The sequence below is a fragment of the Poecilia formosa genome, unplaced genomic scaffold, assembly GCF_000485575.1.
Source record: "Poecilia formosa unplaced genomic scaffold, Poecilia_formosa-5.1.2 Scaffold140, whole genome shotgun sequence".
Classification (NCBI taxonomy): Eukaryota; Metazoa; Chordata; class Actinopteri; order Cyprinodontiformes; family Poeciliidae; genus Poecilia; species Poecilia formosa.
In genome coordinates, this window is record NW_006800079.1 from 1310170 (window position 1) to 1336548 (window position 26379).

Consider the following 26379-nt stretch of genomic DNA (forward strand, 5'->3'; position numbering starts at 1 on the left):
TGAAAAATATTGTCATTCAAAAAAGTTAAATTATGTCATCATTAATGTAGATATTGTGATTTTTGCTTGGATCCAGATTCTGAATCTCACCAGAAAAGCTTTATTTGGACATCAGCAGCAATGAATGGAAGCAGATGAAAGTCTCACTTTCTGCACATAATCTATTTTACTTGTGAGGGCTTTTTGTATGGGTTTTATATGTTTATTAGGTCTAACATATTTGAATGAAAATGTTTCTTAGCAGACTCCTGCTGACCTTAATGATATGCAGAAAAGATGTTTCACCCATTTAAACTGCAAGTGTTAAAGCAGGAGCACATCTGACATATGCATCAAACTGACTGCACCACAGTTGTCAAAGCATTGAATCAACATTTTCTGAGCTAAGTTATCCTACAAATTTAAAATCAACTCATAAAACCAATTGTTGATCACATGGGTGTAGGGCTAAGTAGTTGGGGCCAAGACATTTAAATAAATTTAGTCTCTCTTCTGTTTCATTCTCTTTTCCTGCCCCCACTCAGAATCCTGCGGCCCCATTCCTTTGTCTTTGACCTGTTAGTGATCAACTTTTTGTCTGCAAGCTGCTTATTAGATTCACACACTGAAACGATAAAAGACAAAGAGGTTGAATCTTAATTTGTGAGAAATTCTTCAGTTAATAGGTCAACTTTTAAGGGTAAATTGTCCAAGTTGTGTCAAATTTCCTAATAACCTATGACTGTGCTTGACTGAAACCTCGTAGTCACTAGCAAAGATTTGAATGTTTTATCTTTGTCTTCTAATCCAGGTTGATAAGACGCTAGTTTAGCCTTTAACCTCTTCTTCTAAATGTGAGGTGGAAACCAATGGAGTGTCATGTGACTTCCATGAGGTCAAAAGTTAAGAGAGATTTTAAAACCAGGGGACAAGGAAACACACACACACACACGTTCACCAATGGAAACCACACTAGCAGCTGAACCAACAGAATGCCATCTATGATAAACAAATGCACCCAGACACAGTGTGTAACCGCTTACCGATAAGTAGAAAAACAGCTTAGAGCCTCATTGGGTTTCTGGGGTGTCACGCCGTGTCATTAAGGAAAACCTCGATGTTCTCACTCTGCAGTTAGAGATCCACATGCTCTGCATGTGTTTTCTCTAATTTGTACACATTGGCTTGAAAGAGCTTGAAAAAGAAGCAAGACTCCTGACTTTGGGTTTAATCTCAGAATTTTGACTTAAAATAATTAAAAAAAAACTTAAATTGGTCAAGTAAATCTGACATGCTCCTCCAGACAGCTTGTTTGTTCCTACCATGTGCCCATCTGCATTAAAGTATCAGGGAAACAAATTATAATTCTGAAATTAAATACATTTTTTTCTAAGCCCTAATCATCCTTTCACTCTAATATTTTTTACCTTGCAGCCAGTATATGTTATTGGAATTTGAAGTGGTAAAACAACACAAAGTTACATAATTAGAATCACAAATGAACATCTAAAGATCATGGCGTGAATTTTGGCGCAGGAACCTTTACTCTAATATCACTAATTAAAGCTATGTCAAAGGTCACCTAATTAGTAAAACAATTTTGGAATGGTTTGAGATTCTTTATCGTTTTATTTTCATGTAAAAAGTCATTTCTTACTCCTTCTCCAACATGTACAGACAAGAACTTTGACTTTTGGCAAGAATATCAGGACATTTAATCCATCCATCAGATGTAGAAACTCCATGTGTGCGTGCCAATCTGAAGTGGCGTCGTTCACTAGGTTTCCCGGATGTCAAGTGTTTCGTTGCTTTTTCATTTTGGTGAGAAGTAGAAAAGCAGGTGCTCTGCTACTTTTTAATTGTTCAAAAAACTTTTCAGACATTTTATGCAACAGGTTTCTTTTCTAGATATTTTGGGCTGTTTTTGTTATTTCTAATGTTTTTAACCCAACCTAACAATTACAAGGTGCAAATTGTATGTTAAAAACATAACATTTCTATAGTGTTCGCTCCAAGAACATTGTATAAAGCTTCTGTGCTCTGAAAGTTGGCTTCTATTCCAACTGAAGCACATAAGTAGGATGAAATTGATCTGTCCTCTGGGAGGACAGGCCAAGGGAAGTTACAACATTTCAGAAAAGAAAAGAAAATCAGAGAAGATTTTGAAGACCACATATTGAGTAATAGTCATTTTTGTTTTTTTTAAATTATGAAAATGTATGTTATTGAATGAGAATCTGTGCGTACCATATTTACTTAACCCCTGAAAACGACTCTGAAAATGAATAGTTATTTGTAAAAGTATATCCTGATTCTTTTACCTGTGGACAACATACAGTGTGTAATGAATATTCACAAATTATCAGAATAATAATAAAAACAACTTTGGATTCGGTTAGTATTTGGTTGCAGAACTATTTTTTTTTTTTTTTTTTGCAAATTAAAGTTTACTTGCTGAATTAGATTTATTTTGTTTTGATTTTTCTTTTCAGAAGTGTCGACTACATTTAGAAAAATAACCAAATTAACCACAAACTTTATTAATTAAAAACTGAGTCAAAATAAAAGTGCAGCATATATATGGATCTGTCTGCTTTGGGAAACTGCAGTCTGGTTTTACAGCGAGGCAAATATTCTTTTACCTTACAAAAGCTATTTAGCCAAAAGATTTCCATACTTTGTCTATGGAATAAAATGCAGTTAGAAATGTATTTGATGGTCTTGCTCAACATTTAGACTTATAGAAACAATCAGTTTTACTCTGGAAATCTTACATTTTTTACCGACAAATGGGATTGTAATTGTAATGTTGCTCCAACCCCTTCATCCCTATCAGGTTTTATTGCTTTGCATTTTGGACTTTTCATCTCTCTGATTAAAATGTTATAATTAAGTATCACATTAGGACAATGAAACATAGTCAAAGTTAGTGTAGCTTCAATAACTTTAGATTGCTGCACCTTCATTATCACTACACATAACGAATTGTCATGATATAATTGTTGTGATTAATCTGTTTTATTACCATATCCCTCAAATTGTCGTGACTCTTTCTGGCAGAAAATCGGAAAACATAATACAACGCAGGTTTTATTTTGTGTTCTGTACAGACTAATAAAGAAATAACCTAATTACACCCACAACAGTTATTTACTTTTCTTTCTCTCGTCTCCACTCTCTGAATAAATCATTACTTCATCTTTTTGTTCTATCATTATACAACCTCCTCTCTCTTATCTGTAAAATGTTTACTTTATGTTGAATTGATGGTTTGTGTTCTTACATTTGTTGATGCGCACTTGGAGTAATTTTGCTTGACCCGGCCACTCCTGGTAGGGTTGCATGTTTTCTCCATTTGTGGATAATGGCTCTCATTGTTGCTGACTGGAATCCCAAATACTTACAAATGGCTTTGTGACTTTTTAAATGCTACATTTTCTTTTTGTTGTTGTTGATTTTTTTTTTTTTAGATCTGGATGTACTCTGACTTTATCTTGTTCTACTTATGTGATTTATTGATTCTACAATTCTGACAGTAATGAGGGCTGGGCATAGTTATTGAATTTGAACCAAAAAAAGATCTGTTAAATAAGAGTTATTTTTCTATTAAACCACTATTTTTTCTGATTTTGAAAAGAGTTTGATCTGAAAAATTGAACTGTCAACAAAAAAAAACAAAAAAACATTATGAAGTAAAGACTTTTTGAATAGTCCCCAATGGCTTTACATTGTGTGAGTCAGCTTGTGTGTTTTTCGGTTGTGTAGCAGCTGTGTGCAGGGCTCCAACAGTGTGTCTATGTGTTTGTGAGGGAGAGGGGCAGGTGCGCTGAACATAGCGAGTCGTTGTTTCCTCTGAAATCCATCAGAAATCTTCCTAATACCATGGAATTAGAGCAGCTCACATTACTCTCAATTACTGTCAGACCTAAAGAGAAATTCCCCCCAATTATCCTCTCGAATATCTGACCTGATTTATGAGAGCACTATCTGTGTAATAACGACAGTGAGGAAGTCATCCTTAAACAGGTATTACATAGTTAAATTGCACTTCAAACTGAATCGTCAATGTCTTTTCTGTTCTGTTTGGACTGTTTTCAATTTGTCGATTTTTTTTATTTCATTTTTTTTTCCCCATTTTTGGTTTGATGACTCTCTCAATTACTTTAAACTACTTGTTGCATATGCCAGAAAGCTGTTCTCACTCATTACATCTGTTTCCCTTGTTCGGTCTTCCTCTCTACGTCTTTCACAAACGCATACACATATGCACGCATGAACACCAACAGGCTAACAGCCTCCTCATTGGGTCTAAACTCCCCTCCAGCTGTGCTCCAATTTGCCTCCTCCAGACTGTAGGGGGTTTGAGAGGGGGACGATTAGCAACTCGTCCTGAACGGAAACTCTGTGAGAATGCGTGTTTGTTTTTGTGAAAAGGTTTTTCTAAGTCTCTGCGTCTGCGTAAGGGTTTTTTTTTCCTTTTTCGATGCTCGTCTTTATCCGTGTATGTGTGTGCGTGCATGCGAGTACTGGGTTCCATCCACATTACTCCGTAATCCCCAGCTGCTGTGCAGTGCTGACTGGGTTCCTGGAGGAGGAATTCCAAACTTGCCACCGGATTTACAGTGGATTCTCTGAAGATTACCACTGGATTTCTGTAACATTTCATACCACGCCGGGGTTTCAATGGTTGTTTTCATTTTCATGCTGACAAATGTTTTATGAAATTAATCATTTATTCTTCCAGTCTGGAAAAAAAAGCCTACTGGTTTCATAAGAAGGAGAGGAGATACTTAGAGACTGAGTCAAATTAAACAGTTTCAATCAATCAGTGTTTTTATCTCTGTTTATGATTGAATATGTTAACTATAAATCCATTTCAAATTAAGTTATTGGCAAAAAATGTACATGTGACATTTGTTACAAGCTAGGACATCCAGAAATTAACCCAAAATAATCAAATAACCATGAATAAAAAAGTGGAAGGGCAAGTGAATTTGATTATTGAAAGTTATTTGATTCTTAATAAAATGAAATTCTTTGGAACTGATAACTAATGTTTCTTGTGTGAAAAAAGTCATTTAACTATGTGAATATGGCCGAGGCCATATGCTGAAAACCACCAGCACAGACATCATGATGCTACCACTCCATTGCTCTCCTTCATATTGTGTTTTTGAAAGTCTTGTTCAGTTTTTCCCTAAAACATGGTGTGTGCAAAGGCTTTCAACGAAACAAACGTTGGCCTCATCTCAATACATTGTATTCTTCAAGTATTTATTGGTTTGTCCAAATTTTCAACAAAATACTTGAACATGCTTTTTTTTCTTGTCTAGTAAAGTCTTGTGTTGTGATCTACCAGTTAGTAGTGAAGCAAAACATTTAATGACAAAGCTATTTAAATGTTAACTCTGCTTGAGCGTTAACATCATCTTACAAAATAAGACAGGAAACACAGCTATTTAAAGAAGAAAAACATAATTGCTTTCTAATTAGCTTATACCTTACATATCTTACAAGGCAGGCTCAATAAAATCAAGTTACTCTGTAACAAACTGGACTGAATAAAGAAGCAGTTGTCCCAATTTCCTTAACCTCAATCATCATCACACACTGGGAAAAAACTTTCTGGTAGTTTCTTTAAAAGCTGTCAACTTGCAAAAACATCAAACTAATTCTTATTCGCATCCAGAAATATTTACATCTCATACAATTGGGATTATAGAATGATGAAATTTAAACCATATCTATTTGAATTGATTTTTCTCCTTACTTCCCCTAATCTACTCCCTCTTTATGACTCTCTTCCCTGCCCTCTTCACCACCTCATCACATCTGCACTGCTCTTATCTCTGCTTAAATGACATTATCATGTCTAGAAGAAAAAATGCTAAGTGACAGTCTGCCTGACCAACATAAGCACCAGTATATATGTCTCTGATAGACTTGCCATTGTAAAACATTTAAAAGAAGGACGACAGAGAACTAAACAGACACATTTGCAAATGGGGAAACTGACAGTCACAAGTTGGGGGGCTTTCCAGCTAAAGAGCAGACAAAATGGCTGCAGATTGTGAGAGGAGTGAAATTTGAGACGTCCAGCTGATACGCTGACCCTGAGTGAGTTCCAATACGTAGAGCAGAATAAGCCAGAAACCAGATGACAGGTGACGGATAGGCGGACAGATGAGTTGACTTAGCAGCAGAAATGTAAGGTGTGTGTGTGCGTGTGCGTGTGTGCGTGTGTTTGTGTGTGTGTGTGTGTGTGTGTGCGCTCATGGACACATAAGTATGCTAACAGTGGATGTGGAGCCAGGAGGGGCAGAAGAAGACATCCGAAACACGAAGGGCATGCAGTTAGACACTTTCTCCAGCTGACCACCCAGATTGGCTCACGCAGGCATCAGCATGGAGACCACCAGCAACTATTTATGTATAAATCTGTTTTGTTTAGTCTCCTTCATGATCAGATTAACAATATATCTCCAGGTAACAGCCAGTTGATCATTTCTGTGTTTGGTTAGAAGTTCCCACTTAGTAGAGGTTCATAAAAAAAGACATTCTATAAAGAATTGCTATTCCTGGTCCTGGGAATACTCAATCAATTCAAAATGCTCAAAAGTTGATTTTAAAAATGTGTTCAAGTTGTACATCTTACAAGACAATGTACTTATCCATAGCTCAAGTTAAGTCCATAAATGTAAGATTGTAATCTAACTCGAAGTTACAAATTTGCCGAAACAAATTTAGTTCTTCTCTAATTTATACAGACATGCAAGCACACACACAAGGCAGTGGCCGAATTTAAAGTGAGAGGTAAACGAGACAGATGAGCAGATCCAGAAAGAATGAGGCAAATGGCGTTAAGTGAGAGAGACAGAAAGATAGGAGATAAAACCTAATACCTCATAATGTTTGCTATGTGCTGAGCACATGTTTGTGTACTTGCTTTCCACAGGGCACAAGACATTAATATCTATTAACAAGTCCAGACTGGTTTACCACAGCTACGTGTGTGAATGTGTGTCTTTGCGTGCGTTAACTGAGCCCTATCCCACTTAAAACTGTCACATGTCACTTATATTCTGTTGCTATGTGATCTTTGGCTGCAACAGGCTCTTGGCTCGTCAGGGTGCCTGCCGCTTGCCTCCCCAGTCCGCAGCAGACCACTTCCAGCAGCTTTTCATGAATATTTCAGCCTTACAGTCAGCAGATTGGCAACAGGAGAACTATTACCATTTGCTGGTTGTTTCTTGATAAAAATCCGTGGAAAGGTACATCATGAAAGAAACGAAAACAGCAAATGTGGCGTTCGTGGTGCCAGCAGTAGGTTGATTATTTGTGTTATTGCCGGTGATTTTTCAGGCTGAGCAGGGGGTTCAAGTTGGTGGAGTCATGTAGGTCAATCCTGTTTATTTCTCTGATTGCCTTTCATAACCTTGTCATTTTTGCAGATTTCACTCAGGTAGGAGTATTTGAAAATCTAAGTTAATTAACACAGCTCGCTTACTTTGAACCATGTTTATATAACTTTCTTCTTCTGTAAAACTGTTGGAACTTTGTGTAACTAAGTTATGCACTGAAAAGGAGTCTATAGATTAGGAAAAACAAAAGAATTAAACTAGAAAATACTATAGGTAGGTAGGTAAATGGATGGATGGATGGATGGATGGATGGATGGATGGATGGATGGATGGATGGATGGATGGATGGATGGATGGATGGATGGATGGATGGATATTAGTACTTCAAGAGTCACCACATAAAGATGTATATAGGGTAATTGCCATATTTGTTTCAACCTAACCAAGGCTGTGCTAAAAAGAAAAAAGACTGAACTGTTGCTTATCAGAGAGGCATGCTTGGAAATATTGCTCTGTGTGCAATGACTGTATGAGTTACGCTTTTTGAAATGGGATAAAGGACCTAACTCAAGCAAGACCTAGGCAGGAACACTGAGGTTTTAATCTAACATAAGCAAAAAAAACCTAGAGAATAAGTGGATAAAACAGTACACAAGATGACAGTTGAACAGCACAGTTCAATGTATCTGGAAAAGTTTTGGCAAAACGTGAAGGTATTTGGGAATATCAGGTGAGACCTACAAGGTGGGTAAAGCAGGGAGATAGCAAGACCTGGAAGGAAATTGCTGAATAAAAAGACTGGGAAACACACAAACACGGGAGTGGCTAGGATTACAAGGCCATATGTGACAAAATTCTCAGGAACAGATGACCAAAATGATCAGGAATGAAGATCCAAAAAGAGAAATAAAAACTAATACTAAAATTTGAAAGACAAAAATCTCAAAGCAAAGTCCCCAAATAATCACAAAACCATCAACTCTCTTTTTATAGACGAGGGCCGATGGATCCTGCTGACTACCCAATGCAGTCATGGTCGGGTCATTACCCCGGACCTCCACAAGCCCAGTCGGGGTACCCCCAGTCACCAACTTACTCTAACATCAACTCCCAGTCTGGTCCGTCATTCTCCAACTTCCTGCCTGGCCAGCCTTATCAACAGCCAAGAGACCCTCGAGGGATTGAACCTGGCTACTACCCTCACCCCAGGTTAGTCAGTTTACATATGTTGCCTTACAATTGTCTGTACAATAAAGCTTTATACAGATGATATTGTTATTTTTGTACTAGTTGTAGTAATTTATAAAGCACCTTACATTCTCAATGTTACCACTGGAAAAGATGTGAAAAAAGGTTGAGAACAAATGTCTTTTATTGTAATGGCATCACACACGTACATAATTTTGAAAAATTATACCTTTAATTTGAGCTTAAAAAATGTTTATTTAATTTTTGGAAATATCACTATTAGCACGTTTCCCTTAAAATCAAATAGTCTTTCAGTCAAAAAAATGTATAAGGTTAGATCTTACAGACATAGAGTGTCAAGTTGCTTTGTTGGTCACAGTTTCAACTCTTTTAGCTTTTTAATTTTTGCTCTCACTGTAAGCATGACCAAATTTGGACAAGTTGTCTTGTAACCATTTCCTGAATTGGTATGATCAACACAGATCTTCTTTATTGTCTTGTCATTTTCAGAGGTGGAATACAATGAACCCACACCTGTTCCCAAATTTGCCTACTTGTGGATTTGTTTTGTAGAATGCAACTCCAAATAGTTTGAACTTTTTGGAATTTTTTTCATAAAGTTTTTGTTTTGTAAAAAATTCAAAAGAAAATGCAACTTGGAAAGTTGCAATACCCAGGGACAATGCTACTTGACTTGCTATGGGCTTTAGTGGGCAAAGCAGCCAATCCAGTAGGGCCTTTTATGGTCTTTGATCCTGATTGGCTGAACCTCCAAAACTGGAGCTGAGAAAGACTTTAGAAATCAGTAGTGTCAAGGTTGTTTCGTAGTGTGTATTGATACATATTAAGGTGCATTTACTGCTTGAACATATAAACTAGGCAGTTATTGGAGTTTCAGAGGAGGTCTCCATTAATACTGAGGGTCCACTCTACCATTATAATTCATGATTTTTTGTTTTCTTGTTAAACCCAAGAGAAAAAAATAATGGATAACTAGAAGTTCTTCAACACCGATCAACTTAACATATAAAACTTACATTGAAAAATAGTTTGCATTCATTTTAAACGTATCATTAGCAGTGCCAACAACACTGGAACTTGTAATTTTTTTATAGGTTTTTCTCCTGACTGAGTAAAACCAGAGTGAGGGGCATTGTGCATTTCTTCATTTTGACAGTTGGATCTTTCTTTGTCTAATTTCCATGGTTTCCTGCTGTCAGTACCCAGCAGAGAGGACCTCTGCGGCAGGACGTGCCGCCATCTCCCACTCCTCCACTGCGGGCACCGCGGTACGACACCATGGCACGTGGAACTGTGGGTGGGGGCTATAGATAGGAGATCAATCACGGACGATGACAGTTCCAGGTAATTTTTGCAGTTATTTTTTTGCTTTTATAAATCACTTATGTACTAATTAATGTAACACTGACACTGATCTTGTTTAATTTGAGAGTATCTAATTGGTTTCAGGCACCAAATGGAACCCAGCACTGACCAGTATGGTTATACTGGGGATGTAGGAGGAGAGCAACGCCAAACCAACTCCAAACAGAGGATTACTTTCACCACAAGATCCACAGACTGAAACGTGCAAAACCTACCAAATATTTTTGCACCTTTTTCTACGATTAATACCTTGATGAAAATCAGCAAATGTCTGTGGTGTGGCTGTCTGCTTGGTATTTTAAATTGCTTCAAAAAGATTCTGTGTTAAATGATTACTTTATACTTCACACATATTAAGATATAAAGATCTAAGTCAGTCAAAGATATGAAAGTAACAGGATCAGTTTAAATCTGGCATCTGAAGTCTCTACTGGTCCTGATGGTTCCTGTGCCTCTCCAAAGTAACTCAAATGACAGATTAGTGAAAATAGAAACAGTACAATGGATGTTTTCAACAGAATACAATGATTAACACAGAATAGACTCTTCAGTGTTATTAGATCTGTGCATAAAACCACTTCTGTTCTTTTGAATGTGACTGGAAGTATTTGATTCACTGTGAGGAGGATGTACATTATGGAAAATGGAAGGAAATGGTTCAAAAATGTGTTATGTCATTGAAAATCACTTTAAAGCTTTATTCCATTAATAATTACTACTTAATTTTGAAAATCTAAATCAATTCACGCATTACATACAGCCATGGCAAAAACTAAGTGCATCCCTCCATGCAATAATTTGTAGGAACACCTCAGTAGTTAGTTTCTGTGTGACCACTTCAGTCTCTTTTCTTGTGGTGGAGGCGTCTGGTTTTCTGTGCAAGATTATTTTAATGCATTTATTAATGCACAGCTCCTTAAAGTCCTATCTATCTATTATCCAATCCCTATGGGTGGCCAGGGGTGCTGTTGCCTATCGCCAGCAGTCAACAGGTGAGAGGTAGGGTACATCCTGGACAGGTCACCAGTCCACCGCAGCACTCTAAGGGTCCCTTCACACCAGTTAGATTAGATTGAGGTCTGGACTTTGACTGGGCCATAGTGACATTTTGAATTCCTTACTTGTTGAGCCATTCTTTTGTATTTCTACTCCAGTGCTTGGGACACAATTTTCCAATGTGACTCATTAATATTGCCAATTTGGTCTCACAGTTTACTGTATGCAAAGACCAATACTCGAGAAGTTGTGTTGTCCAACCAGATGCAACTTTGCAAACCTAAGTCAAGCTGCCATTTACTTTCATGGAACAGAAACTTTCCCTTTGGAACCATTACAGACACCCATACTTTTTCAATCTTTTGTAATGTTACATTAAATATGCCAATCTTTGGATTTTAGGCATTTTTTTGCAGCATTGTAGGGCCTTACATGGGTTTAGTTTGTTGGAATGTCCACTATGGGAAGACTGGCAGCTGCCTTAAATATTTTTACACTTGTAAATAACCTTTCTAAATGTAGAATGATGAATTTTTTTAAATTTAGTCTTGGAGCCCTTTCTAGATTGATGCAGTTGATTCAGTACATGTCTTTCCATCTTGGCATTGCCTAACTGTCAAAGCATGAATTTTTCTGATGATCAAGTAATCAAGTGTATTTGATCATCAGCAACTCAGTGATAATTTTTCTAAATCCTCTTAAAGTGTACACATGGCTATATTGACAGTCAAGGAAAGATTTCTGTCAAGCCGAAAGTACCTTCAGAAAAATTGTTTTTGTGTGTGGGCGCTGCCAGAGTGTTAAATGGATTTTTTTATTTATATTTTTTTTTTTTGCCAGTGAGCCATTTCCTTAACCCGACTTTTAATTTCTTAAGTCCTTCAGATTTTCTTTATGACTCCTGAAGTTACATCACAGTAAAGCGCTGTATGAAATATGTCCCTGTGTAATGATATGCTTTTAATAACATTGCACTTTTTCATTTTTAATAATGATATTTCTGTCAGTCAACTTGAGTTTAATTACTTTTCTAGCACAGAATTAGATAAGATCCAAATGGGAAACTTTATGACTCCAGCTCAGTGTTAAACTTAGTAATATTTCACATCAGATAAAAATATTAATAATCAGCTAAATCTCAAATTTGACATTTCCATCAACCTCTGATGATATTAGCTGATCTGGACCTTCACTAACTTTATTTAAACCAATTCCTACTTGAATGTATGATGAACTCTGACGTTTTTACTATCAGTATCTCTTGCATTACAGTCTGGTGGTAAAACTGCAGGACAAACTGCTTTTAGTTTCATTTCACACCTGCTTCCAAACATCTGCGTTCTGCAACTGCATTAAGATCAAGCCAGCCCTGTTGTTTTTACAGAGCTGATTCAGAGCTCCGGCTCTTAGTTGCACTGAACTGTTGATTTACTGAGAGTTAGTCAAGAGAAACATTTTTGTTTCACTCTACTCGACTCAGCAGTATTAACTTCAATTGATACTAAATGTTTTTATATATGTAGAATAATGTTAAAAGACTGAGGATTAAATCTCAATATAGTGAATGTTCAGAGGAGGTTACCATGAATCTTGAAAAATAATGAATTTTTTCATACAAATATAGATTTAATTAAATTTTTTGGATATGTGTTTGTCAGATAAGGTTTAGAATAAGAAAGAAAGGAAGAAAGAAAGTGTGAAAGAAGGAAAGGAAGAGGTAAAGAGATCTTTGGAAACTAATGAGTAAAAGCTGAGAAGTGAGAAATAGAAGTGATGGGAGAAAGACAGAAGGAAGTCAAAGGTCATCTCACACACTCGGCATTTTGTACTTTTGCTGTTTTTTTTCTCTTTCCGTTTTTGTTCCCAAATAATCCCCTCTGTGTTATTGTGACTTAGTAAGCTGTATTTCATTGGAGTTCACAGAGACCACAATCAGTAAACATAGAGTGCGATCAAAAAATATAAAGTAAATCATATTCAGTTAAATCATAGGTGCGACTTGATTATTTTTATGGTCATTTATCCTCACGATTCATCAAAAATACTTAACTAGTACCTTGAATAAACAACCTGACATGCCGTGGTAAAATACACGACTACAAAATGTTTTGTTTACTGGTTAGGAAAACAACATGCTGGTACGAAACGGGTTTGTGAGTTGTTGAAGAGGCGTTTTGACCCGGAGTCTCTACAAAGAAAGGAAGTTGTGGGATAATGAATGAAAACAAACATTTTTCTGAAGAAGATGTGCTGCAGAAGTGAGGTTCTGCTGTTCGAATGTAGAAATTATGTGAAAAAAAATCGCTTGTTTTTTTGTTTGTTTGTTTGTTTGTTTTTTGTTTTGTTTTTTTCAATTTTGACAAAAGTAAAAAAAAAAAATCCTAAAAGTAAAATTGTTAGTATTTTGTTGAAAGAACAGCAGTGAAATGTTTTGTTTTAGCTTTTAGGGCAAAGTTACAGGAAGACAACACAATACTGAACATTTTTTGTGTGACTATTGTTTTTTTTTCCCCCTCAGTTTTAACATTTAAGCAGCACCTACTGTTGCTTCAAACTCAAAACGACGCTCCTTCTGTAGATTAAACTGTTATTGTCTAACCTGATAGGCCGTCGAAGCCGACATATAATATAGTTTTGAAAAATTTGGGAATTACTTTCCACACCAGGATAAAATTGGACACAAAGTCAACTAATAATGGAAAAATGTTTCCTATTCCAGACTTTATTGCTCAGTACATTTTCTGCAATAGGTTAAAAAAGTAACTTTATGTTGTTTTTCATATATTTTCTAACTTGCCACATCACAACTTCAGTTTCAGTTTTCCAGTTTATGGCCCGTAGATAAATGCATTCTCAAGAAGCCATCTTGATTTATAAAGTGTGGAAGTGGATCTGATCTAAGTAAGTTCAGATGAGGAAATCATTGTGAAACAGCCTGTTACAAACACAGTAAACGCAGAAACCAACTTCAGCCTCATGTCACTTCATTTCTGGAATATGCTTATGATAAAACCTCTCAACACACTCTAAGGTGAAGCTTTTGTTTTAAAATGTCCACAAACCTACAAAAACTGTCCAATAGATTGAGCATAAGACAGAAGAAATAAAGGTTTCCTCAGCTCTAACTGCCTGATTAACTTTGTGGACTTTAGTGAATCCAGATGTGATATTAAAGTGTATTTCTGTTGTTCATTTTATACTAGCACACACTTCACATATATGTAACTCTTCACAAGCATTTTATTTCTATTATTTCTATGTTATGATATTGAATGTTCATGGATTTAAGCAGAGCCACAGGCTGTTTGGGTAATGTTGCTGTTAAATCAAGATGTGCTGCAAACTCAGTTCACGCTGTGTTGAGTTTAACACCAAAAGTCAAAAGTTTGATTATTGCATTGAGTGTTTCTCGATTTTGGTAATGCACAAAACCAAACAAGGAGTTTGCAAGAACAGATCAAGCATCCCGTCTGGCTCTTGAAAACACGAGTTGCACAAGTTGAAGGTACTAGCTTCGGTTTTACGTTATGAAGGGTTCTGGTACTGCTGGTTCTGCCTTCACAGGGACCGGTGCATGAAGGAACCGTTTTAAAAAAACCTCTTTGTCTTAGAAGTATAACAATTTTTATTACGTTGCTTTGTATCTAAAAATCTCAAATCTCATTTTATAATGATTCAACAACTTAATTTCTGTTTTATCAGCATTTTTATATTTATGTGCATATCATCTTTTTGCAATAAAATATACTTTATTAAAGACTTGTGTCATCCTTTGAAAAAAAAACAACAACTAATGGTTAACATTCGCTCTTTAAGCTGCAATGCATGCCCAGCACATCTGCTGCAGTTAATTTAATATGAGTCAGGAGAAATTATTTCCCTTATGTCCCCCATACGCTGCAAGGTGACTCATTAACATTGCCAACCCAATTTAGTCCATCATTTAAGCTGCTGATAAACTGTACCTTTGTGATAAGAGATGGATGTTAGCCCCAAATTAATGGAAGACTAATTATCAATTAGAAACAGAAGATGGAAAAAGCTGATTGCGGCTGAAAGTTTTTTGTTTTTTTTTAGCATAAAGTTGTGTTACTATTAGGTCGTTCTCTTCAGCTGAATAGACCTGTAGGTGCTGTCCTATTTGTCAGACGCTAAAGGTGCTTTGGCTGCAGTCTCAGGAGTTTGCAGTAATAAGACTCAGAGGCAGAGGAAGCGTTTTATCTGCCAACACTTAATTAGCATATCCCACACTTCCTGGCCAATGGGGATACAGTGAGGAAGTAATTAAATTCTCCTGTGTCCCTGCCAAGGTCTAATGTTGATCTACAAACTGTGTGTGTGCCATTTAGTGTTCTGATTGTGATTTTTGTTTTGTCTGGACCTCAGTGATAGTTACTACAGAAGTCTTGAAAACTAGTCCTGATCAACAGCTCTCCCAGCTTTTCAAAGATGTTTCAAAGTTTTACTCTGAGCTCTGGCTGCTGTTTTTTTCTGTTTTGTTTTTTCTCTCATTTTCAGTTTTTTGTCACTGTCTTTTTTTCTAACTGACAGTTAAACCCTGTTTTACAGTGATTACTCTTGTACACACAGTGTGACATTGCCCCTGCTTCTAGTGTATATGACAAACAAAAGCTGGTGGAAGGATAAAGAGAAAAAAAAAACGTTTATGCTGTGCTTTTAATATAGTATAATCTAAACATGGTGTCAGCAGGTCAGAAAACTGGAGAACTTAGTGTATAGGGATTTTTTCTGCCATAATTCGAGAGCCCACATTTTCAGTCTGAAATCAGGATTACATGTCTTTTGTTCTCAGATCTTTTATTACCTTTGCTTATATTTTCATTTAGAAAGTGACAATAATCTGGTGTTTCTCCTTTAGCTACACTTGGTGACCAAGAAAACATCTCTAAAGGCTCAAACAACAGCCGAGCTCCATGTCAGAGTCCGCTCCCCTCGAATAAGATTAGAATCAGCTTGAATCTGCTCGGTTGGAGACTGGAGATCCTCGTCTGGTCAGTCTTGCTTTCTGCTGAGGCTGCAGATGGTGCAGGCAGAATCTGCGGCGACCTTGTGCTTGTAAATTCTCTTTACTATATTTGACAGTCTGTCAAAGAGCCTGGTTGACTGACTGTAAGAAGGAGTCACTGACTGACTGGGTGTGTAATTGTCCCAAAGGCAGGTCTGGCATGCTGTAATTATTAGCAGTTATTATTAGTAATGTTAATAAGCATTGTAAACCTCTGTAATTAGGATTTCCTATTATGAGTAGCTGCCAGTTTGTGTCTCTTTGGGAAGGTATTGTTCAGTCATGGTTATTACTGGCAGCCTGGCAGCTGCCTTTTGTTCCTTTGACTTCCGATTGTTTTGCATGTACACATTGTGTTTGAAGGCTGTCCTTAGAAGAGCCAGACCTTCAGCCCTCCTTAATTAGTGTCAACACACAGCCCTGCCGTCTTCACAATGTGGACTCAGGGATAAGAAGAGACAAGGAGGCCTCGGGTTCACATCTGGTTGAACTCTCATCTCTTACAACAACAGTTTTAATGTAAATTCATTCTCCCGACGATGGGATTGGAGCTTTTAGGGGTTTAGAAGTTCAGATGAATGCTTTGACTGATTGTGACCTTGTTCTGCATAAATCGGTAGATATAGAGAAGTGAAACACAAGGCAAAGTGTCAGATTTCCATAAAGTCATCAGAATTCATATCTCTACTCAGCATATTTTTTATATATATATTTTTTTTGTATTGGAGGAAATTAAAGGAATTGCTGAATTTGGTACATGTTATATGCTGGGTTGTTTGAACAAATTATGAAATATCAACAGTGGGAACAGTGTGAGATATCAACTCTGTTGAGAATAAAAGTACATTGAAAACAGAGCTCAGTTACATTTGCACTTTGGTTTTCTGCAGAAAAAACAACATACAGTAAAGGAGGCTGGCTAGGAGACTCGTATGCATAAATGTTGCTCCTTAACTTTTAACTTTTGTACTATGATGCTAAAATTAGATTTTCCAATCACTCCCATGGCCTTAGATGTATAAAATCAAGGCATGAAGCCTACAATTTTTCTTATGAAAATTGGTCACTCTCAGCCTTCTCACTACCCAACAAAACGTTGGTTTTAAGATACACTTTTCAACCCAATATTTGCGCACAGCAATTCTTTTCGTTTCTGTATTTCAGTGTAATATTTGTGTATAGCAAATAGCTATGAAATGACACAGATGAAGATAAGTTTCATCTGTGTCCTATCTCAACTTTTGATGAAATTTAACCGTCGTGGTCACAGCACTTCCACTTCACACCCTGGGAAAATGTGTGAATAAGTCCATGAATGTGTCAGAAACATCCTGGAGAACAGAGGTGAAGCGCTGCTGACAGTGAATTCTGTTTTTGTGTCCGTGTCGGTCCTCAGATTCACATCCTGACAGGGTCACGGACAGTGCATTACGGACACTGAGTCCGTCCTATTAAGTGCCTGTGTGTAAAAATTACATTTCCTCTGTCCCCTGTGCACAGTAATGACTGGTGGTAAACTCCTCTGGCAGCTGTTTCCCTTCAGCCCCTCCCCACCACCACCACACACACAGAGACGCATCTCCTCCGGTGTTAACCTTGGGGCATCTCGCTCGCTCTCATCCTCTCCATGTCTTCGTCGCTTGCACCCATCAGGCTGAGGGGAGGGTGAAGGCGACAGACGTGTCTTTGTTTTTGATCCACGCTGAGGGGGTTTCTTCATGCACAGTGGCGTTTAAAAGGACTCTGTTTGTTAAACTTTGTCACATTTTATCATCATATGCGCACTAACTTTATTTTATTAAAACACAACGTGTTTATAAACGATTTCTACTATTAAAAAAGTGAACGGTGAGTCGTGCTTTTGTATTCAGAACCATTTTCACTGCTGTTATAGATTTAGATTGTATTTGCGCCAGTGTTAACCTCAATGCTTTGGACTGTCCACTGTTGCTAGATGTTTGCTCAGGAGGAGTGATTGCTGCAAATTCAGTGACTTGATGCCTCAGTTTCCTGAGACCGAAAACGTTTTTAACAGTTGGCAAAACAGGTCGAAGTTGACGGTAGTGTTTCATAAACAGGAGTGATTTATAATGCATTTAAATGAATTTAAATCTCCCCATACGATTAGATTGTTCATACATTTATTTGTATAAATTGTATGAACTTCAACCTTTTTTTCCAAAGTGCGCAGAGTTAACATGTGTTGTGAATCGATGCTGTAGGATTAAATTGAAATGAATTAAATTGAAAGTTTTATCAACTGTATGCATTAAGAAAACTGAATTTCTTCCTATTTTTTGCATCTTAGTTAAAGATCAAACAGATTGGGCTGAGAGCATCTGTGAACATCAGTTTTCACAGATTCTAGGCTGCATTTTGGTCTGGACTTTGACTTGACCGTTCTAACACATGGACATACTTTGACCTAAGTTACCCCATTATAACTCTGGCTGAATGTTTTGGGTCAATTTCCTGTTGCCAGTCTCCGGTCTTCTATATACTCCAGTCCTTTCAGTCAACTTTGACCAGCTTGAAGAAATGTTCCCTCACAGAGTTATAGTGTGAAGCAGGAGTTTTTAATTAAAAACAGCAGTTTCCTGTCAGTCATGTGCTGTTATTTTATTTATTTTTTATTTTTTTGTATTTTCAGGATGTTTTTTTTATGTTGGTTTCAGTCGTTCCTTCTCACTGGTTCCCATTAATTCCCTCACAACTGCAGTGAGACACAAGCCTCACACCTGGTCCATACTCGGTGATCAACATTGACAGAATAAATGCCTCTTGGTTGATTTTAAAAAGCTAAATTACCTCCTGAGTATTTCAGATTTCATTCATTTGATTGAAGTGTGGTGAGTCAGGGGCACTTTTAAAGCTTGTAGGACACCAGCACCTGAGGATTTCTATTGAACATAAATTTATTAATATATGATATAAAATGTGTGGCTGTGCCAGTTTTTACCAGTCAGGAGATCACTGTATTGCTTTTGTTGAATGAAGAGCCATAAATTGTCAGATTTCCTAAGAGTAGTGTGGCCCAGATTGAAATCATTAGTGATGGGTTGTGAAATAAAACAATCAACAAAGAATAGAAAATTAAATTAAATGTTGGATTTAAGATTCTTTTGTTTTTCAGTCTCCGTGATGCATCAACACACTTAATTACCAGAATTGATACGGTAGATGTTGACTACATTAGTAGAAAACAGAAGTTGGAATGGACAAGAAGGCCAAACATGGTGAAAGCCAAGAACACCGAGCTGCATAGGCCTAAAACAAAATAAACATCTACATGACATAAACATTTTCTGAAGTTAATTATTTAAGATGGAGAAATCCAACAAAAACTTGGTACAGGACCTGAGAGAAGCCTCATTCTCCAGTTAATCATCTGCTGTTTCCAGTTTATTGTTCTTTGAGAATCACCTTTTTGAGGGTAAAATCCTATTTCATGCCCCCTTTGCCATCTTTGGTATTGATTAAAATATAGTGGGAACACTTGGGTACCTTTGCAAGATGTTGGGTACAAAAAACAGATTTATATTTGTTGGATGGCTTAGTGACCAAAGAGCACAGACAAAAAAATGCATATAAATGTATATTAAAATATAGATGGAGTTTCCAGGAAGCCTGAAGATGTATTGAGCACAACCTCTTTCAAATATAACAAGAACGTTCATCTGTCAGTCTGGCAGCATGGAAGCAAAATCTAAACAAATGAGGGATGACTTGAAATATAGACTCTCCAAAATATTTTCATCTGACCTTCTGGGTAAACATTTAGCTTGTCGAATGACATCACTGTTGTTTTAACAAACACTTCTGAGCTCCTGTAGATGTCCTCCTATAACTACAACTCCTTAAACAAAGTGTGATTTATCCGTCTTAATGTGTGTTCAAAGGGAGACGTTAATGAAAGTAATTTGATGTCACTTTGTGCTGCACTAAACGAGGTTTGTGGACTTGATTACCCTGAGATTAGTTTCTAAATTACACACAAACAAACATCCCATCCATCAATCACGTAATCATGGTCTGAAATTTGTGGGGTTTACCGAAGCTGCAGAGTTAGTTGAGGGCCTTAATGTGCCGCATGAACCGGTCTGTGAATAAACTTTCTGGATTAGTTAAAAGGAACTTTGGGAAGGGCTAAATTTAAAGCTTTCCTCTGAGGCTCGCCGCTGCTTCTGTCTTTCACACAGACGCAGCCATGAGCCTATAGGCTCATCCAGTTCTTAAACTGCCTGCCAGAGCGATGGGACCAGCATGACATGAGCAATTAAAATCGGCCCAAAATACATCTGGCTCTTTATTCAGTCCATATCCGAGTTTATACAGTGTGGCTGAAGAGTTGTGCTCTAATGGCTGGAGTCAAAAAAAAAAAACAAAAAAAAGAATCAAAGAGGGTTTAAACATATATGCACAAAAAGATTCTTGTAACATTTTAGTTCTGAGTAAATTAAAAAAAAAAAAGAAAGAAAACTACGATGTTAAACCACTGAGTTAAATTCTCTCCAAGAGGAATGTCAGGTTTCACTGCAAGACCAGATCCTGAACAAAACTGAAATGAGTGGAAAGAGATACGAGGGAAAAGATGTGAAGAGCGAGCAGCGAGGATAGATGGACAGGAAGGGCAGGAAAAGGATATTGCACAGAGATGGGCCGCAGATCCATTATTTCCTAAACCTTCATTAGTTTTATGAAGAATTCATGCAGCAAGAGATGATAAATCCCTAGAGTGAATTTAATTTGATGCCTAGTCTGACATCAGAGGAATCTGGTTTGTTACATTGCACCTGAAACCAGGTGTGTAACTCCCTTCTCTGTTTTAGCAACTTATTCTGTTTGTATCTCTTTACTTTTCCAAAATTAAGAATTGTGAAGTTACACCTCTTAAATTAGTTTGAAATTTTCATATTACAACCACAAACTTTAGATTGTATGTGATAAACCTACAGCTCTAGCCCTTCTAAGTTTCTCTTAATAATTTTGGCCAAGTAGATACAACATGTGTTTTAAAATATAGACATCATGACATTAAATGCTGACAAGCTGAAATTCATCCCCAAGCAAAACAGAAGAAATTACATTTTGTCTAAAAGTACAAAGTTGATTCTAATGTCTACAAAGTTCCTCTAATTGGAGGAACTAAAATCTCTCAGTTTTCCATCTTGACTGTAGTCACGGCTAAGTTCAGATTGAGGTTGAAAGTTTAGAAGATCTGATTTCATCCCTTTAACTCTCCCAGCTCTCCAGATGGCCGGTCCATCTTTGGGTACAGGATTGAGCCGATACCAGTGTGATACTGGAGCCAAAAGTTGATCTTCTCACAAATCTGACGAGTGCCATGTGCTGGCACCAGGAAGCGGTGGACAGATTCTCACCCAGATCCTGTGTTATCCTCTGGAAGGCTGTAAAGGACAGAGTGGAGGAGATGGATGGACTAAGTGAGGGGTTCTTATCGGGTCAGGACCCTCCAACTGTCCTCCTCTTTCTTCCCTCCATCTGTCCATTTGTCATTCTCTCTACAATTGTCCAATTTTCTTTTTTTTTCTTCTTACAGGACAGTAATTCTTTGCAAAATACTTGGATTTTCTGTATATCCAGGGTGTATTAGGGTCTTGTGATAAATGCCTCTGTTGCCTAAGATGTGCTTTGGATGCAGGATGAGGGATGAAGGAAAGGCTTGACTACTGATAGAGTTAAAAGGATGCAGAGTGTTACAGGATCAGTTTGATGTTTTCCTCTTTCACTGCTCTGCTTTGTTCCCTCTCTCTAAAGTGAGAGTTCAGGTTCTGGTTTGAGGCCCGGTTCTGTAAATTTTAGCACTTGTCAGCATCTTTCCGCTGGAAAAGCTTTTGTAATCAATCTCGGTTTGGAGAGAGAGTGATTTGTGTAAAACTTGGATTCAAACTAAAGCCTGGTCAGAGTGACCGTAGGACCAAAGCAGGATATTTCCTTGTAAAATGAAAAATCTTTAAACAGTTCATCATGTACAGCTTCATAAACTCTTCTGCATTAGATGATTATTTACAGTTGAAACCGCAAACCTTTTCTCTCACTGCCAGAAGTTAAATCAGACCAAACTTCTCCTTTTCTTTAGGTCAGTTAGAATCACCTAATTTATTTTTATGTGCTAAATTTCACAAAAAGAATCTGGAAGAGATTTACTTATTAAAGTCTTCAAAGTCAGAAGTTTACATACACTTCCTCAGCCATTGCACCCGCTCCTCCTGACAGAACAAGTGCAACTCCGAGCAAACTCTGAGTAAATTACAGTCAGGACAGAAAGCAGAAAACATCGCAACCTCCGAAACCGTCTCTGGTGGAAGACCACATCCAGCATTCAGAGAATGTAAAAGTAAAATCAAAGATCTGTTTTCATTTATTAGGTGAAAGAGGTAGACTACATGCAGAAAATTGGCTGCCACTTTTTCCATTAACAGCTGCAAGTTTTCCATTTTTGCACAAAACAAATAGAAAACTGTATTATTTCTATGATTAAACGTCCCTTCTTCTTTTCAGAGAAACGTTAACATTTTACAGTAGTACTCAGAAAATACTAACCGTTTCCATTGACATGGACTGGGAGCCGACAAGCTCCGCGCCTGTTCTTTCCGCTTTATCCAGAACAATGCAGTATAAAGCTCAGATTTTTAATTTGAAACAAACAGGCTGACAAACTGTCACCTCATTTAGCAAGTGGAACAAACAGGGTCCCTTTGTCCATTTGCAAATTGTAAAGAGCATATTTTGTAAACAGAGCTGTTTAAATTATTGAATAAGGACCCTGTTGTTTCCCACCAATCTCTCATTAATTTCAACAGAAAATAGACCGCAGTGAAGCATTTCACCAGGAAAAGTTTGCATTTTCTGTGATTCTAAGCAAAGAAACAGTAGCTATACAGCATGATGGCTGAAGACATTTGAATTATAACATATTAGAAATGTTGTACTGTTTTGGTATTTGTTGAGACGAACTCAGGGCAAATCTTTTTTTTAAAAACAGCTACGTTCAGGTTTTAGCATAATCTCCCAAAGTGTTATTTAAGGTGAGGGATGTTGATTCTGTTGTGACGTAACTTTAAGCCCTGAGTGTGTTCTATGGTAAAAAAGACGGGGTTTGGTGCATTGGACTAACACCAGCACTGGAGCCTCTTGATTTATACCAAACCATGCTTTTGGTGTTCCAACATAAAAATGTGCTTGTAAATGTGCTTGGGTGGCAACGTTTTGCTCTTAGAAACTGATTCTGAGCTAATCAGTTTCATGCCCCAAAAGGAGTTTGAAACCAAGAGAGCTTAAGAAAACATTTTAGTTATAACATTCAACAGTTCTTGACACTTGTATACAATCAGAGCATTATTTCCATGTCGCACATCAGTCACAAGTGAATTAATAGCACTAGATTTGCACCAAACATTTAGGAACACGTATCAAATAAGAAACCATTTGAACAGGGATCTAATTAGTTTTCTAGGATTTGACATCCATTGCAAGCTTATATTTTTTCTTTACAATATTTACTTAGCTGAAAACTGTAATGTGACATAAATCCGGTATGACAGAAAACAATAACCCCTCCAAAGGAAAACATTTAGATTCATATTTGATTAAAAAATACATTTAATAAAATACAGTGCAAGTATGTCTAAAACATAGCTATTTTAAATTCACAATGAAATGATTTCCTTGGGATCTTTCACAATGAAAATCTTTGAGAAGAGCTCCTCAGCTTTTGGCAGATCCACACTGGAGCGTTGCCAAGAAGGATTCTTAAATCACAAGAGGCAAAATCCTCACATCTGATAGCAAACTGTGTAATTCAGCTGCGATGTTCAAAGCTACAAGCCTTGAAAACCTCATACTAACTAAACACAATCTCATTATCAGAGTTCCTACAGGCGAACATGGTAGTGGCTGTCTTGTTCTGTAAGATGGAAGGAAAAATGAAAGTTCCTGAATTATGTTAAAATTGTCTGTCCAATAATAAGCAGAAATTCTTTGTTTGTATTTTTCTGTCTCATTTTCTCTTGTATTTAATCCTCACTAGAGCTACCAGGGAGACATTCACTGCTGCTGGGATCATGTTCTGAAGTGTAGTTTGTTTTTTCCATGTTTATCACTGGTTCCCTTTTTAAATCTGATTCCGTGACAAATCTTTAGCTACTTCTGTCTTCCTTGGAACGTACACATTTCATACAGACACTTCCTGAATGCCTGAGTTATTATAAGGTTTGCCTTCTAAGCTAAATAACTTCCTCAGATGTTTTGGGTAACTTTCCACGTGTTTTTTTAAATTTTCTTTTCATAATACTGAACTGAAACGTTTTCCATTCCTCTTTATAAAGTACATTATTTCCTTGAAGCGCACCAGTCCCTCCTACAGCATGACTCCATCTCTGTTCTTCACAGGTGAGATTTGTTCTCAGGTCTGCAAGTTTTCTCCTCCAAATACACACAATGATAATTATGGTTACACATGTTTCTTTTTCCATTTCTCTAAAAATGTCTTCAAAAATTTGTGGCTTTTCCCTTAAGTTTATAAAGAATATCTTTTTAAATTTTAATGTACAAAATAATGGTGGCCTAGGCTTTCTTAGGATAAAGAACTGCTGCAGAATACATTTTTGATTGTGTTTTGTTTTTTACCACTTTATGATCAACTGACTAGTCTTACTTTATTCTACTTAAGAATTAACTATACAGTACATTGGATGTAAACATGTCTATATGAATGGATTAGAGATAATTGGACTAATTTGAATTGAATTCGGATCAAACTGGATTCTCTACGCCCTGAAATTTTTTTATTTATTGTACTTGTGTAATCATTACTTAATGGAATCATTAAATAACAATTACCCTTATCATTTGTCATTGATTAATAAACAGTGTGTTCATTGATATCTCATTGTCAGGTCTTCCTTACCTTAACAGGGAACATTTTTTTTTACCCTTGTAGGTAAATGCTGCTGCACATGAACAAGACACTTTAAGAGAACCCAGGAACAAAAGAAAACTGCATACATACAATTAAAAAAATAAAAAATAAATAATAATGAAATATATATATAAGATGCAGAGCACAAAAAACTGTGCAAGAAACTTATTGTTATTATTATTTTTTTATTATTATTACTTTAAATACTTGACATACCAAGCTGGAGAGGAGAGCCCCACTGAGCTTTTCCAGATTAATCTGGAGAATCTAGACTTGTTTCACCGCTGATGACAAAATGTCTGTGAAATCTCCAAGAAATCAAGACATTTGTGTCATCTGTCTCTCTGAAGGACGCGTTTAATGTGTGTCCTGGAGTTTGTTGACGTACATTTGAAACTTCTCACGCACTCTCGGTACAAACTCTTGACGTACATTTACTCTCATGTATTAAAAAGACGGAGTCCAGAAAGCAAAGGGTGACAGGGGAAACGTAAACAGGCCTGACAGGTATGCTAACATCAACCTTTCTCCTGTAAACTCAAGATCTATTTTCTTCCTCAGACTTGTCTCTGCTTTGACTTTTAGAAGACGTGATATCCTCTGAATAGTTTTTTTTTTTTGCCTTTGGTTCACACATGGGACCATGGTCTGAATGTGGATCTAGGAAATGGAAACTTTTTGGGACTGCTACAATAAACACAGCAGAGATTGAGTGCAGGACCCGAAACACTTATTGGCACCCAGACAAAGTTTGGGAAAAGCCTGAAAATAAATGTTTTTTTTGTTTGTTTTTTTTTGCAGCATCATAATCTCTTACTGATTCATTCAGAAATGTTTCAGTTCATTTACCGACAGCTTTAGCAATTCATCTGAAGTAAAAAAAAAAAAAAAAAAGTTTTTCTTTTAGTAACTTTTAAGACTAGGAAAGTCAAGAGAACATTCCATTCATATAGGGAAAACGTGTATGGAATTTTGTAATTGTAGCCATTTCCTAAAACAAATGATAAAGATAGATAGATAGATTGATAGGTAGACAAATGGATAGATGGATTAAGAATATTCTGTCTATTATCTGTAACAGTCTGCTGCAGGTAATATCTGATTTTCATCAGACTTAGTGACCTACCCCCACCCAAAGGTTACATGTCAGTCGATCTCTTATTGGCTGGTATGTTATTAAATCTGGCCTATTTTGCTTCCTTGAACAGATTAGCACAGGTCTACAGGCTACACAAAACATGTTCATTACATTTTATGCACAAAATCATATAATGAGATTTTAGTCTGGTCAGTTCTGACTACTTTGAGCTCCTTTCAAAATCAGGTGTTTTAGGGCCTCTTGAAAAGCAGAAGTGGAGCCTCCTGCACAACCAACAAGAATGTGCAGCAAGTGGTTTCTGGATGGTAAGTCAACAACAAATTTCCAGCAGCCATTGTACAGCACATACAGTAGTAAAGCCAGCTGACTAAACATGCTGTAGCTCCCTTTGGGTTGCTAAGTG

General features: G+C 36.9%; 1 protein-coding gene and 1 long non-coding RNA gene across 2 annotated transcripts in view; both read left to right on the forward strand.

Annotated features, from left to right (window-relative positions):
- Nucleotides 1–13277, forward strand: part of LOC103145332 (partitioning defective 3 homolog B-like) — a 219865-nt gene extending 206588 nt beyond the window's left edge. The window contains exons 24-26 of the mRNA XM_016676721.1: nucleotides 8334–8549; nucleotides 9749–9893; nucleotides 9999–13277. Coding sequence (XP_016532207.1) covers nucleotides 8334–8549; nucleotides 9749–9863 — 331 coding nt within the window. The 3' untranslated portion in view covers nucleotides 9864–9893; nucleotides 9999–13277. The remainder of the gene's footprint in view (nucleotides 1–8333; nucleotides 8550–9748; nucleotides 9894–9998) is intronic.
- Nucleotides 13278–26379, forward strand: part of LOC107837408 (uncharacterized) — a 29220-nt gene continuing 16118 nt past the window's right edge. The window contains exons 1-2 of the long non-coding RNA XR_001663428.1: nucleotides 13278–13615; nucleotides 24629–24641. This is a non-coding gene — a long non-coding RNA (uncharacterized LOC107837408). The remainder of the gene's footprint in view (nucleotides 13616–24628; nucleotides 24642–26379) is intronic.